This window comes from Globicephala melas, chromosome 18, assembly GCF_963455315.2.
Source record: "Globicephala melas chromosome 18, mGloMel1.2, whole genome shotgun sequence".
NCBI classification, from domain to species: Eukaryota; Metazoa; Chordata; class Mammalia; order Artiodactyla; family Delphinidae; genus Globicephala; species Globicephala melas.
In genome coordinates, this window is record NC_083331.1 from 46,706,164 (window position 1) to 46,722,208 (window position 16,045).

At 37.1% G+C, this 16,045-nt stretch overlaps 1 protein-coding gene across 5 annotated transcripts in view; it reads left to right on the forward strand.

Annotated features, from left to right (window-relative positions):
• The window catches only part of PIBF1 (progesterone immunomodulatory binding factor 1), a 212,483-nt gene that overhangs the window by 15,288 nt on the left and 181,150 nt on the right, over positions 1 to 16,045 (forward strand). For 4 of the 5 annotated variants that reach the window (XR_004035579.2, XM_030838671.3, XM_060287868.1 and 1 more), the window contains exons 3-5: positions 574 to 674; positions 3,485 to 3,683; positions 6,382 to 6,501. Coding sequence is in view for 4 of the 5 variants with exons in the window: in XM_030838671.3 (XP_030694531.1) it covers positions 574 to 674; positions 3,485 to 3,683; positions 6,382 to 6,501 (420 nt within the window). In the remaining variant the exon portion in view is untranslated. The remainder of the gene's footprint in view (positions 1 to 573; positions 675 to 3,484; positions 3,684 to 6,381; positions 6,502 to 16,045) is intronic. The other variant, XM_060287869.2, reaches the window with a different exon arrangement.

The window sequence follows — 16,045 nt, forward strand, 5'->3', positions numbered from 1 at the left end:
GGGTGATGACTAGGTTCATTTTGGACATTTATTGCAACACCCATGTAATCAATTGAAGATGTATAGTAGGCAGAGATTATAGATGGATCTGAGGTATATATTCAGGGTCTGGCCAGGAAATAATTAGCTGGGCAAGGCACCAGCATAAAAATTCCAGTTGTCAAAGGGTTTTTCACTTAGATTAGATTAACGGGAAAAAATGATCTTAATGACAGCCTGGCAAAAAAACATTCATAAGGCAGCAGATTCAAAGCATAGTTTTTTTGTTTTTTGTTTGTTGCGGTACGCGGGCCTCTCACTGTTGAGGCCTCTCCCGTTGTGGAGCGCAGGCTCTGGACGCGCAGGCTCAGCAGCCATGGCTCACGGGCCCAGCTGCTCCGCGGCATGTGGGATCTTCCCAGACTGGGGCACAAACCCATGTCCCCTGCATCGGCAGGCGGACTCTCAACCACTGCGCCACCAGGGAAGCCCCAAAGCATAGTTTAACAACCATTTTTATGAACAAACAGAAGGTTTTATTAAATGATAAATTTGCGAACTGACCGTATAATTTATCTTTTTCTCTTTTTTAAGATTGAAGAATTGGAAGAGAAGCTTAATGATGCACTTCACCAGAAGCAGCTACTAACATTGAGATTAGAAAACCAGTTGACTTTTCAACAAAAGGATGCCAGGTAAAAGTTTTAAAAAGCAGCAATACCGGGCTTCCCTGGTGGCGCAGTGATTGAGAGTCCACCTGCCGATGCAGGGGACACGGGTTTGTGCCTCGGTCCGGGAAAATCCCACATGCCGCTGAGCGGTAGGCCTGTGAGCCATGGCCGCTGAGCCTGCTCGTCCGGAGCCTGTGCTCCGCAACGGGAGAGGCCACAACAGTGAGAGGCCCGCGTACCGCAAATATATAAATAAATAAATAAGTAGCAATACCTGTCTAGCAGTTAGTAATGTCATTACGTATTCATGCATGTGATCGTAAGCTAAAATAGAGAAATCTTCAATCAAAGACGGTAATAATTTTTACATCCAGACTGACAAAAAAAACTACTTGATATGTACACAAAATTCAAAAAGCCAGAATTCAACATTCATTCAACAAATATTGCCAGTGTCAGTGAACCATAAATGACAATGGAAGCTCTCTAAACTCACCACCACTTAACTGGCTGTCTGGATTAAATTTTTCATTTGCTCTGTAGAACATACTGATATATTCTTATGGCCCATTGAATTCTTCTGGGTTAATGTACCTTTTGTTTGCCTACATACTTCCTCCAGCTCAGTTGTGTGTTTATGCAGAGTCTGTTGTGTTTACTCTCAAATATGCCTATGCCAATCATACTTATTATACTTACATAATCATACTTACACTTAATTAAAATTATATTTTAAAATGAGTACAAAAACATGTCATTTATTTGCAAACTATAATGAATTCTTTGGAAAGATTCAATTAAAGCGAGTGACTAAAAATCATCAAATTAAGTGTAAGCAAGAGGTGTTTAGAGATTAGGGGCAAAAATCAAATCCATAAAAAGTATCCTCAGATTTCCCAAGTGTCTTTTCAAAAGGTCTCCTGCCATTGTAAAGAAATCAGATTTGGAAATCATGAAAAATGATTTACAGAAAAACAAAGCATATCTCCATATTACAAAAAATCTGTACCCTATGTAAAAAATGTTGCCAGTGAATGTTTATGTCTATATTTTAATTAGCTGTAAATGTGTAAAGTAGGTGTCTTTTCCCTTTATAAGATCTTACTCTTTAACTGATATTTTAAAAAATTATCAGACCAATTATCAGCTACTATCTCATTAGATAAGTGGTTCTCAAATTTTAGCATGCATCAGAACCACCTGCCGGGCTGAAAAAAGATTGTTGGGTCCCACCCTCAGATTCTGATTTGAGTTGGGCCCTGAGAATTTGCATTTTTACCAAGTTCCCAGATGATGCTAATGCTGCTACTGGTTTGGGGATAACACTTTGAAAACCACTGCATTGGATAATAGGACTTCTACTCTATTTCTTTAGGCACTGATCAAATTAAATGAAGTGGAGAGGGCAGTAGGAGACTATTGCAGTAATTCTCTTGATAGCTGATAGTGGTAAAAAGTGGTTGGATTCTGAATATATTTTGAAGGTAGAGTTGATAGGATGTCCTAATGGATTAGATGTGGGGTTTAGGAGAGAAAGAGGAATCAAGGATTGTACCAACATTTTTGGCCTGAATAAATGAAGGGATGAAATTGCTGTCAACTAAAGATGGTTGGGGGTGGTGGTGGGATGAATTGGGAGATTGGGATTGACATACATACACTAATATGTATAAAATAGATAACTAATAAGAACCTGCTGTATAAAAAATAAATAAATAAAATAAAATTCAAAACTAAAGATGCTGAAACCATAGTGGAATAGGTTTGTGAGAGAAGAGCAGGAGTTCAATTTGGAACATGTTAAGGTATAGTTGTCGTATTAGAAATCCATGTGGAGGTATATGAGAAGTCTGATCTAGAGATATAAATCTGGGTCTTTAGGATATAGATGGTATTTAAGTCACGAGACTGGATGAATTCCCCAAGGGAGTGAACACAGACAGATGAGGGAACTGAGTACTCCAACACTAAGGCAAACTAGATAATAAGACCGAGAAAGTGCCACCAAGAAAATAGGATAAAAATGAAGAGGAAAAAAATAGGGTGTCTGGGAAGCCAGATGAAGAAAGGAGGGAGAGATCAGATGTCTCAAGTGCTATTGATAGGGATCATTAGCAATCTGAATGTTACCAGACCTGATTGGCCTGGGTTTAAGAGGAAAGGCATTGAAGAGAGCACATACAGAATACTTTAGAGAAACAAAAGGGGCAGTGAAAGGGGGTCAAAAATTGTGGGAGCTTGTTTGTTCATTTAAGACAGGACGAATAACAGCATGTTTGTATGTTGATGGGAGTGATACAGTAGGAGGGGGAAAAATCAGAGGGTGCCTTCCTGCTCAAAATTTTTGGGTGGGCAACTAACAATGTGTACTACATGGATTCCTTGAGAAAGGCGGTTGATTATGTGTGGATTACTGATTTCATTACCTCATTGGTTGAATGAATACATTATGGTGGTTCAGTGTTGCCATCTTAAAGAGGTATACCTTGAAGTACCTGGATAAAGACAAATGAAAATTACTTTAATGAGTAGGGTCCAAAGCAGGTATATAAGATTTACACCTTAAGGAGAAGACATGTATAATTTTATAATTTGAATTTTAAATGTTATTAAGAACATTAATTTTCTATTTAATAATTTATGTGGCTACACATTCAGTAATTAGTGTAGCATTGTCATTTCGTGTTTAACTGGTTAAGTCAGCATTTAGTTGGAGCCAAAAATACTATTAAGCTTCTCATTTCTTAATTTTATGTTACTATAAAAAAGGAACTTTGAGAAAATTAGATCTCAGTGATTTTTTTAAGCTTGCTATACATTCTCTCCTAATGTAGAAAATATCAAGAACTAATGAAACAAGAAATGGAAACTATTTTATTGAGACAGAAGCAACTAGAAGAGACAAACCTTCAGCTAAGAGAGAAAGCTGGAGATATTCGTCGAAACCTGCGTGACTTTGAGTTGACAGAAGACCAATATATGAACCTAAAAGGTCTTCCGGAAGATCAGCTTTCTATTCCTGAATATGTGTCTGTAAGTGTCTTGTATCATTAAAAAAAAAAAAAGAATGCATATATTTCCAGACTAAAATTTGCCATTTCTATAGTAGCCATAACTTTTTTTTTTTGCCATAACTTTTGAAGTACCTAATTGATAAATTATTTTATGACTCTGATCTGAAGTGAGTGAATGGTGTTCAGATCACCAAATTTTAAAGGGTCTTGGCCATTGACCTCCAAAGTCAAGCAATAAATAGGGCTCTAAAGTTAATGGCTGGATAATCCATAGAAATGAATTATTTTATCATAAACTGTGGCAGTTTATAATGTTCTCAAATGAAAAGTTATAGAGATAACAGATTAGTGTTTGCCAGGGGTTAGGGACATTAAAGAAGAGGGGAGTGGTGTGATTATAAAGGGACAGCATGAGGGCGATCGTTACGGATCTAGGTCAGGATCTCAACTGCAGTGTTGGTTACACAAGTCTGTATGTAGGATTGATCTATGGCAGTGTTCTCAAATCTTTCTGATATCAGCATCCATTTACACTCTAAAAATTATTGAAGACCCCAAAGAGATTTTGCTTATATAGACTATATCTGTTAATATTTACCATATTTGAAATTAAAACTGAGAAATTTTTACAATACAGGAATACACAAGTACACACTTCATTAGCCTTAAGGGCGATGATATCATCACACATCATGTAGCCACCGGCAGACACTTAATGGGCATAAGATTAAGAGTAAAAGAGGCAAAAAATATTAGTATTACTAGGAAAATAGTTTTGGTCCCATGGATTTCCTGAAATGGTCTCAGAGTGGCAGGGTGGGACCAGGGCTCTCAAGAGCACACATCTCACACAAACTGCAAGTTTGTGATATACAGAGGTCATTTCACCCTAAGAGGCTTGATTTTTTTCATCTGTAAAAGGGTTAATAATAATAACAGTGCCTTTTATTCAATAGCTTGTCATAATCTATGATGAAAAAGAATCTGAAAAAGAATATTTATATGTATAACTGAATCACCTTGCTGTATAGTGGAAACTAACACAGCATTGTAAATCCACTATGCTTCAATTAAAAAAGAATAATAATAACAGCAACTTTCTGTTGAGGTAATTGTGAAGATTAACTATGAATTTGTATGTAAAATGCTTAACACAGTGCTTAGAACATAGTAAACACATAATAAATATTATCAGTTCTTTTTGCTGTAGTGGTTGCTACTCTTGGTTCTCATTTGGATAAGACTTCCAGATTAATGATTTCCTACAAAACGGAGTACTGTTTTTTGTCCAGCTTTTTATTTAACATAGCTTGAACATAATCGTTTTGCCCAAAGTACTGTCCAAAACCAATTAAATATCTCAAGTGCTGTCATTGAGGCTTTAGCCATTGTAGATGGAAAGTATCCCATTAGTGGCAGGCATACATATTTTTGTTCTCTGATCTGTTAATGTTCCTTGTCTTATCTTTTGTTTTCAGACAGTACCATCCTAACTAGTTAATTATACACAGGTTCATTGTGTCAAGTACTAGCCTTAGGACTTGCCTCTTACCAAATATGGTACTCCTGCAATACAGCAATACATTAAGGAGTTTCAGACTGTATGCCTATATAATAAATAGTCCCTAATTGTCCTCTCCTAATTTGCTGATAGCTTAGTTTTGTAGGAGCTTGTTAGTTGGAACACTTTACTAAGTTAAGGCAGGCAAATTCCCCTGAGAGAATTATGAGTGGGAAGAGAGGTCTGAACTGAATGGAACAGTGACATGAAAATACCTCCTGATTCATCCTGATTATCCCTTCCACAGCGGTGGTAGTAAGTAGATTTCACCAAGAGCCTGGGGTGTAGGCTTTTCCTATATTTAGGCATGGGAGACAGAGCAGTGCACAAACCAGACAAAAATTCCTGTCCTCACAGAGCTTACATTCCAATGGAGCAACACACACAACAAATTAAGATATGTAGAACGTTTGTCCTAAATGCTATGGAGAAAAGAGCAGGAATGAAGAGTGAGGATGCTATTTTAAATCAGCGTAGGGGAGGGAGTTCCCTGGCGGTCGAGTGGTTAGGACTCCATGCTCTCACTGCCAAGGGACCGGGTTCGATCCCTGGTTGGGGAACTAAGATCCCACAGGTGGCGCGGCCCCCAGAAGAATCTGGTTAGGGAAGTCAGGGAGGGTTTTACTGATAGGGTGATGTCTGGTCAGAGACCAGAAGGGAGTGAAAGCATGAGCCGTACATTTATATGTGAGAAGAGCTTTTCCATCAGAGGAAAGAGCAAGAGCAAAACTCTGGAACACTTGATGTGTTGAGGAAATAACAAGTGGATAGTGTGGAGTGAGCAGTAGTGGGAGGTAAGGAGTAAGGAGAACATGGAGGACTGATAGAAGAGAGGAAAGAGAGACCGTGTCACAGGTGGGGAGTTACAGATAATCTGGGCCTTGAGGGGACTTAATTGAACATTAAGACTTAATGAAGTATTAGTGGTCAGGGACAATTAAAGACCGTCTTGTATCATTTTGTACAAACAAAACTTTATATATAATAAATATAATTTATATAATCTGAATATATAATCTGAAACTCCTTAACACTTTCCTTTATTATCTTAATACTTTTCCTTGTAGTACTGATAATTGAGAGTGCTGTTAATTAGCAAATTTTAATTGTAATTTGGGTCTCGAGACTGCTTATTAATTTGATTTTTTTTTCAAAGATTCGGTTCCATGAACTAGTGAATCCATTAAGAAAGGAAATCTCTGAACTACAAGTGAAAAAGAAAGACCTGGCCGAAGAATTAAGTGAAAACAAGGGTCAACTGAAACAACTGACTGAGGTTTGTATAATTTTGATCCCTGGTGTGAAGAAGCTCCAAGAGGTCCTTAAGATTTGTGATAGGGAATATAAAAATCAGTGAAAGAAAAATGGAACTCGGGGATGCTGACTGCTGTGATTCTTCATAAGTAGTGGGAAGGAGGTGAGACTGGAAATAGCCATCTTATTTTGGCAGGGTACGTCCATGATATTGGCCGTAATCCCCGGCTGAGTGTTTTGTTGTTGTATCTCATTTCATTCTCAGTTCTTCATTACAGATCCGCCCTGTTGGTGATAAGAAAGGGAGCCCTTGTCCATTTATAAGTCATTTTGCCTCTTCATCCAATACAGTTAGCTCTCCTAATACCTGTTCAGAGCACATGCACTAATGTTAGCATCCACCCCACTGATGCCTTGTGCTGTGCTAGGTGCTGGCAGCAGTGAGTACAAGAGAGACAGTGCCTGCCCTTCCAGAGTTCAAATTCTAGTAGGTTGGAGTTATACCTTAGATGATATCTTGACACTCATTCTTTGTGTGACCTTGAACAAGTCATTCAATGTTTCCTGCTCTGTCAAATGAAGAAAATAATACTATTTGTCCCATTTACTTCATTGAATTGCTCACAATTCTGTTTCAAAGTAAAAATGTGATTTTTAGCAAGGTTGCCTATAAACTATTTTGTGTCCTATTTCAAGGGCAACTTTTACCAAAGATCTGTTATCCAGAAATAAACAATTATGATTTAATTTATATTTTGATGCTCTGATTTGCTGCACTGTTAGTGCTGGATGGAATCTACTTTGGTCATTATAGAGCCAATATTACAGGCAAATGAAGGCTCAGCTTCCATCTGCTCATAGGAGCATTGAAGTCATCAGGAGTGATGCCAGAGAGGCCGATGTGCTGATGTGAACCCTACCACAGGGGTCTATTATGGTGGTTTTTTTCTGCTGCTAACCTGCCACATTGTGCAGGTAAACTGTTTTGCACATTTAGAAAAATAGCTCTTAACTTTTAAAAAATTTGCATCTAAAGTCAAAATAATAAAGGACAAAGAAGACCTCAATTTGGCTACTAACTAATTTTGCAACCTCGGGCAAATCATTTAATCTCTATTGTCTCTGTAGAATGCCCAGGATGGTGATGGTGGTGGCAGCAGCGGTGGCGGTGTGCCACATGGTTCGTTAGAGACAAGGCAGATAAGTTTTCAGGCTTAGTTCTGCAGCACCTTATGGTACGTCAGTGTCCCTCAGGGACTTCTTATTTTTTAGAGGGAGGACTGGAGGAGCTTTCTATCCTTGTTTCTATCAAACCACCTCTATTTTTTTTTTTTTTTTTTTTTTGCGGTACGCAGGCCTCTCACTGTTTTGGCCTCTCCTGTTGCGGAGCACAAGCTCCGGACGCGCAGGTTCAGCAGCCATGGCTCACGGGCCCAGCTGCTCCATGGCATGTGGGATCCTCCCAGACCGGGGCACGAACCCGTGTCCCCTGCATCAGCAGGCGGACTCTCAACCACTGCGCCACCAGGGAAGCCCAAACCACCTCTATTTTAATCTCTTTTGACATTTGGGGATTCTAAGAGTACCTTCTCCTGAACAAAGGATTCTTTGGACCAAAAAAAAAGAAGGCTTGGATCTCTAAAATTATCATTAGTATGTGACATATTTTTACTGTGTGGTAAAGCAAGTCTTTCTACTCTCAAGGGTCAGTAATGGCATTGTATCCCAGATTTTAGTTTGTTTCAACCTTCCTAATACCTTTAGTATTTTATTGACATGAAAGCATAGAAAATTAACACTGGTTTCACTCATAGAGTTCCTTAGTGTTTTTAGTGCATGAATACCTCTTGAACACAGAAGCAGTTTTGTTTGTGAGCTTGTGTTAGGGTTCTCCAGAGAAACAAAGCTAACAGGATATGTAAATATATATGGAGAGACGTATATTTTAGGGAATTGGTTCTTGTGATTGTGGAAGCTTGGCGAATCCAAAATCTAATGGGGTAGGCTGGCAGGCTTGGAGATTCAAGGGAGGGTTGCAGTTTGAATCCAAAGGCAGTCTGCTGACAGAATTCGTTCTTGCTCAGGGGAGGTCAGTCTTAGTTCTAGTGAGGCCTCAGCTGATTGGATGAGGCCCACCACGTTATGGAAGGTAAACTGCTTTACTCAGAGTCTACTGATTTAAATGTTAATCTCATCTAAAAAATGCCTTCACAGAAACATGTAAAATAACGTTTGACTGAATATTTGGGTACCGTAGCCTAGCCAAGTTGACATAAAAAATTAGCCATCCTAGAACCTTTCCATGTGCAAGTTTGCTTCTTAAAGGTTTACCACCTCTCAGCTGAAAATATAATCTTCTGTCTTAAACCTTTTCCTGAACTTAATATAAAGAGGGAACTGAATCACATTCAGGAAAAAAGAAAAGTAATGCCTTATCTCCATAATAAAAGGTCTTAGAAACTCAGAGAATATGATTTAGACATAATAGAATTACTTTTGTATTAAAGCCACCCTTAAAGTTAGATTCTTCTGCTCTGTCAAGGGCCTAGTACAGGTCAACTTGCCCAACACTCAGAAAATATAGACTGAAAAGTTTTAAATGAAAAGTCACCAGCTAGGACCTTTTTATAAGGATATAGTGAGTGAATGTTAATATCTAATATTAAAAGAAATGTTTTTAGCAATATATTGTGGGGGCTTATTTTTTGAAATGATTTGTTAAATTATTTACTGCTCTGGTATCTGGGGAATTCAGAGATACTAGTTTGAGTTTCATCTCTGCAACTCGACAATGGTGTGATGATCTTGGATAAAAAACTTAGTCTTTACTGCCCCTCCCTGCAGTCCCCATCTGTAAAATAGGGATGAGAATATGTAACATCTGCCTCACTCACATGGCCATTATTATGAGAATAAAATTTATTCAATAAATAATTCACTATACCTTGATTATGTGGCAAGCATTGTTCTAGGTGCATGGAATACCTCAGTGAACAAAACAGAGATCTCTGCCCTCATGGAATTTATGTTTTAAAAGGAGTGCAGGGAGCTTCCCTGGTGGCGCAGTGGTTGAGAATCCGCCTGCCAGTGAAGGGGACACAAGTTCGATCCCTGGTCTGGGAAGGTCCCACATGCCGCGGAGCAACTAAGCCCGTGCACCACAACTACTGAGCCTACGTGCTGCAACTACTGAAGCCCATGCGCCTAGAGCCCATGCTCCACAACGAGAAGAAGCCACCGCAATGAGAAGCCCGTGCACTGCGACGAAGAGTAGCCCCCGCTCACCACAACTAGAGAAAGCCTGTGTGCAGCAACAAACACCCAACACAGCCAAAAATAAATAAATAAAATAAATAAATTTATAAAAAAAATAAAAGGAGCGCAGGGAGGGACTTCCCTGGTGGTCCAGTGGCTAAGACTCCATACTCGCAATGCAGGGGGCCCAGGTTCGATCTCTGGTCAGGAAACTAGATCCCACATGCTGCAACGAAGAGCCCACGTGCTGCAACTAAAGATCCTGCATGCCACAACTAAGACCCGATGCAGCCAAATAAATATTTTAAAAATAATAAAATTAAATTTTAAAAAAAGGAGTACAGGGGAACAAACAGTAAACATTATATTGGAAAGGAAGCACAAAGTAAAATCTCGAGTTTGCAGATAGCAAAGTTTTTCTGAGTGGTAGAGTACTACGCTAGTAAGGCAAATTGGAGGAAGATCTCAGAAGATTAGCAGACTGATTATAACCTGTGTGTTTTCTTTTATGTAACCTCTCAGTTTATGATCCCCAAATCAGCATATTCAAAATTGGTCACCAACCCTAGAGACTATATTTTTTTTCTATTTTATTATGAAAGTTTTTGAGCATAGGTAACTAGAAAAAATTTTACAATGAACACCAGTATACCCGTCACCTAATTTCTGCCATTAGCATATCACTATACTTATATTAATCACATACCTGTCCATCTATCCATCCACTGGTCATATTTAATTTATGAGAAATTGCCAGACTGTTTTCTTTGTAATGTATCAGTAGTTCCTTTTTATTTTTGGGTAATATTTAATTGTATGGATATATTCATCCTCCAGTTGATGGGCATGTGAGTTATTTCCACTTTGGAGACATTATAAATGAAGCTGCTACAAACATTTGAACATTGGCTTTTGTGTGGACATACTTTTTTGTTTTTCTTGTGTAAAATTTAATAGTCAGATTTTTCACTTCTAGATTTCCATTTGGTTATTATAGTTTTTATTTCTCTGCTATTTGTGTATTCATTATAAGCACATTTTCCTTTACACCACTGAGAATAGTTAAAATCTCTGCTTTAAAATCCTTGTCTGCTAATTCCAAAATCTGAGTCACCTCAGAGATTGTCTCTGTTGATTGTCTTTTCTTTTAAGGATGGGTCACATTTTCCTGTTTCTTCAAAGGTTGAGTAATTTTAAATTGATAATTTAAATCTGAGTAAATTTAGATCTTAACATTGCAACTGTTAGGTTGTGGAGACTGCATTTTGACAGTGCTGATGCTTTTGTTTTAGCAGGAATTTAACTGGTTTGTACTCAGATAGCATGCTCTGTCTCTTGGGCAGCAGCTCAAATTTCAGTTAGGCTTTTCTGGCCTTAGTAGGACTGCTTGGGTCTGTCCTACACATGTGTTGTTCAGAGGTCAGCCAGAGATCTGGCAGAGATTATCTGCGGAACTCAGAGTACCCCTTTTCTGGCTGTCTCTAGAATTCCCTCCTCACTTTAGAGCAGCTGAGTTGCCCAAAACTCTTGTTTTCTGGTTCTTCAAGCTAGAAAGATGAAGGATATTCTGTTGTGCCTTCATCCAACTTGGCACATAGTAGGCCTGCCTTCCAGATAAAAGGCATTTTAAAAAGAGAGAGAGAGACCAGGAAATTTACCCAATGCTGTTCCCTTCTTCCTCTCGTAGAAGACATCCCTCCAGAATCTGCCTGATTTTGGTCACTTTCCTGTGCCTTCAGATGGTTGTTTTATATTTCGTCCAGAATTTGAAGTTGTATCTGCAGTAGGGTTGGTCAGATGGGAACTTGGAACCATCACCAGAAGTGGAATCACCTTACAATTTTGTTTTAAACACAGGTGAAGGAAGAGAAAATCCAGTCTGTGCATGTAAAATATTTAGCTTTGAAATCCTCTGTTTTCTCTAAAAAGAATCTTAGCTTCATTGGAGAATCTTTTTTCTCAACATGTTTAACTTTGTACTGATATGGGTGATGACTCGTTAGGCATTATGAAGAAAAATATTAAAAGCAAAATAAAATGCATCACTAGACCTTGAACAAAGTGTACAGCTTTGAACATTGTAATTTTGGTTGTTTGCACTACTTACCTATTAATGATTATTGAATTCCTGATATAGCCATAAATTTCAGAGTTTGGAAAGTAAGATCTGGTATTTGGGCAGCTGAGTTTACTATCTGAGGACATACAAAGATTAGTATGTGTCAGATGAACACCAGCAGCTGGGGAAAATGTGATTGAAGTTCATAGAATCACAAAATCATAAAATCACATAAGGTGAGGATTGACTTGCAAGGGGATAAACTCAGGACAAATACAAGATGGTACTTCTATTTTATAGAACAAGTAGTAAATTAATAGGAAACTTAAAAAGAGAAGGCAAGAGCCAACAAATATAAATGCCCCAAAAATGGCAGCATCATGGCAATTCCATGTGGGTTACTAAGAGAAGCTAAGATATTTTTTAGTTATGTCTCTGAGTTTTAAAACTGGGAGTTGGGAAAACAAACTTTCCGGTTTACTAAGACTGTAGGATTGAGTTTTGTCTTTTCCAAAAATGAACTGATTTTTTTTTTTTTTTACCACATGGTGGCAGCATATATCCATTTATTTCTGTAACCGGTTTTGGGCTACTCAAAACATCTTGTCATTTTTGACCTAGAGGCCAAAGTGTTACATTGTTACCTTATTTTCATTTATATTCCTTATTTCATATCCATTGCCTTAAATCAATCAAATACTATGTTTTTTAATAAAATTTAGTAGATCTATAACTGGGAGATAGAATTTTTAAAAATTGAAACTTTTCTGGCAAAACATGTAGTCTTCAGATTAAAGGTGTCTCAGTTATTACACTGATTTTCATAATTACACCTAACAAAAGCATTCAGAGATGTTAAAGCCCCACAAGTACACAGTTAATTGTGCCTTTATTCATATAAGCTGCTAGTTCATGGCAGATATGAAGTGAAAAACTGATTTGTTCAATATCTATTACGTGAAATGTAATAAAATGTGATTTTTGACCTTTGAAAAAGAAGTCGCTCTTCCTGAAGTGCCAATTTTAGTAGATTTCTGGAATTTTCTTTCATTATTTTTTTCCACATCTTTAGTTATTTGGAAATAATATCTGGATACTAACCCTGGAAAATAGGGCTCATCTTTTACTTCAAGTTGAGAGTTTTTTTATAAGCATCAGTAACATAGTCTAATTATAGCATATTTTGAGCTGTATTTCATACATGAGCTTGTGTATGGTACTTAGTGTTTTCATAAGTGTTATACGTTTATTTCCTATTTATGAAATCTCTCTGTAACAGGTCAGAATTTTGGTCCAGTACATGTAGCTAAGCTATGTGCAGCTGTTGTGCTATTGTAGAGTTATTTCAGAATGTTTCTTTTCAAAAGAAAGAAAAGTTAACAATATTATGTAGGGCATTAATGAGTCTGTACTTAGAACCATTAAGTTTCATGAGGAAATGGTGAAATACTTTTCTCTTATGAGAACTTTGGTAACTAGGAAGCAAGAAGAGTGTTTTGTTTAAGAGAACTTCCTTGTTTAGGAAACATAGTTACATTTATTGAGAAAAATTCTGCAAAATTACCTTGAGCCTCATCTTAAGTATTCATACATGAATAATCCTGTTAATTTTATTTGAATGAAAATGAAGTATTTCATTAATGATACATACTTGTTAGTCGGGTTTTTTAATTTCAGAGCATTATTAACTATTTGTTTTTTGAAGTTTCTTTTTTATCCTGCCCAACTGATGAATTTAAAATTCCTTTATAAGATACATGTTATGATGCTACTCATCAGTTGTAATTATTTTTGGGTATCTGACAAATTCATTAGTAAACAATAATAGTTTTGCCTCTCTGTATTACATTTAAGTTGAATAAGCTCTGCTTAAAACTTAAATTCCTGGATACTTTCATAGGTTCTGGTTTTGGTTTGAGACGGACCTAAGAATCTCAATTTTAATAAATAACCTAGGATTCTAATGTGGCAGGTTCATGGACCATGAACACAAATCTCCTTTGTTGTTGTTTACTTATTGAGGTACAAAAACACTTTATATTCTTAATTAAATTTCATATTTTATATATTATAATAATAATTAATAATTAATATTTTAATGTATTTATAACATCCACGAATATAATAATTAGAATAACACTAGCTGTAGTATTACTACTTGGAGGTTCTAAAACCCATTTCTTACATATACATCTAAAACCTGTTGCTTCTTTATAAACTTGTTGTATTTTTACAAATTATGTAAATGACTTAAAGATAAAACTTCATGAGGAGGGAACAGTTCATGGGAAAGCTATAATGAAGGCAGTTTAAAATAGGATGTTATCGGGGAGAAGCCTCTTTTCGCTGATTGTTTTATACATGGCTGTAAGAGGAAAAAATTTTTAAAGAGTAATGTGGCCTTTTTTTTTCTCCATCTGCCACTGTGTTTATAATCTTAAAGAAATCCAGTGACATTGTTAATTTATTTCAGGGACAGATTTTGAGGGGATTATTAGGTCTTGAGATGAAATTTTGAACCTAGGAGCCAGGATGGTATATCATCATATTTTGGGAAGGGAAAACAACTCATGAGGGACCTTACCAAGTACTGTAGCTTCAATCTGGGTACACTATGAACACTTTGTTCTCTTGCTATACACATCTCAATCCAGATTCTACAGACATAATTTGGAGTGTCTAAGAGGGTTTTTTTAAATCATTTTAACTTTATGATTTAATTTCTTTATCGATATATAAAAGTAATTAATAGCTGTATATGCTGGATCATCTGAATAAATAATTTATACTGGAGTATTATCCCCATGACATTCATGCCTATGTCTGCATTTAATTTTGTCATGGCATTAGCAGCACAAAAAATAATTTTAAAAACAGCCATCAACTTGATATGTAAAATAGGCATTTCAGCCAAATAATGGCCAGATGTTACCATGGGTCACTGTATGAATAAAGGTTTCACAGCTCAAATAGAGAAAAATAGTGTCAAAATTGAGTCATCATACTACTGGGTATAGCCATGCCAAACTCAAACCTCAATAAACTCCCACTTATTGTAACACTTTGAAGTTACATGAGCTAGTCAACGTAAACTACGGAAAGAATAAGCCTTGCTATTGAGGCATATTTGAAAGAGATGACACCCTAAATGCATTTCATTTTTCCTTTTTTTTCAATTCCAATGATCTGCCTCTTCTTAGCCAAGCTCACATTAGGGTTAGGAGGTGGCTAGACCTGACTGAAGTCTGGGGCTTTGGGAAAGCTAATGTTCCAGTTATGTATTGCTGCATAACAAACCACACTAAAAACTTCGTGACTTAATTTTTATCTGTCACAGCTCTGAATATTGATAGGCTCAGCTGGATATTTCTTACCTGTCTGAGGCTGGAGTCATCGGAAGTCCTCATTCACATGTTTGGGGCCAGATCACTCTCCAGCTGGCTTCTCCATGTGACTAGTTTAGGCATCCTTCAACGTGGCAGCCTCAGGACCTAGCAGTTGGTCTCCAGAGTAAGTGTTCAAGCATAAAGAAACCCAGGCCAAAGCTGAAAGTCTTCTTAGGACTTTAAAGTCCCACCAACATCATCATGTTCTCTTAGTCAAGCAGAGCATTAAAAGGAATAGTCTTCAGTCAGGGAATATCTTGCCATATACAAGGGAAGAAATTGATAGAGGCCATCTTAGAAATAGGCTGCCATGTTTGGGGTTTTTCTCTCCTGGCCTGAGTGAAAGCCTGGACACAGTATGAGAAAGCCCTAAGCAAGACCAGAACAGATTGTTGACAGAGCTTAACCTATAAAAATCTATAGGACTCCCTGCCCCTCCCGCTCCAGATAAGGTGGATAAAGTCTCCTTTGCCTCCAGAAGCTGAAAAATAAAGTATTCCACTTAAAGAGACTGCCATATTGACTGTAAAACCACACTCATTTCTATTTATCTATAAGGAATATGCTTAATGCATATTGATAAAGATTGAAAATTAAAGGGATGGACTAACAGTTATGAAAAAAGAACAAGAATGTAATAGTAATATAAGATTAGAACCACAAAACGGTAACAGAAAACAATAATGAAAGGTGATTTTAGAAACATAAACTTCTACGTATCAAGGAACATAGTAATTATAAAGAAAAGGGTTTTAGAAAAACAAGGAGAACTTAATGAAAGTGTAATGATGGGGGGAAAGTTTATAATGTACTTTCTACAGAACTGGATAGACTTAATAGACATAAAAATAAGTCAGGGCTAGAAG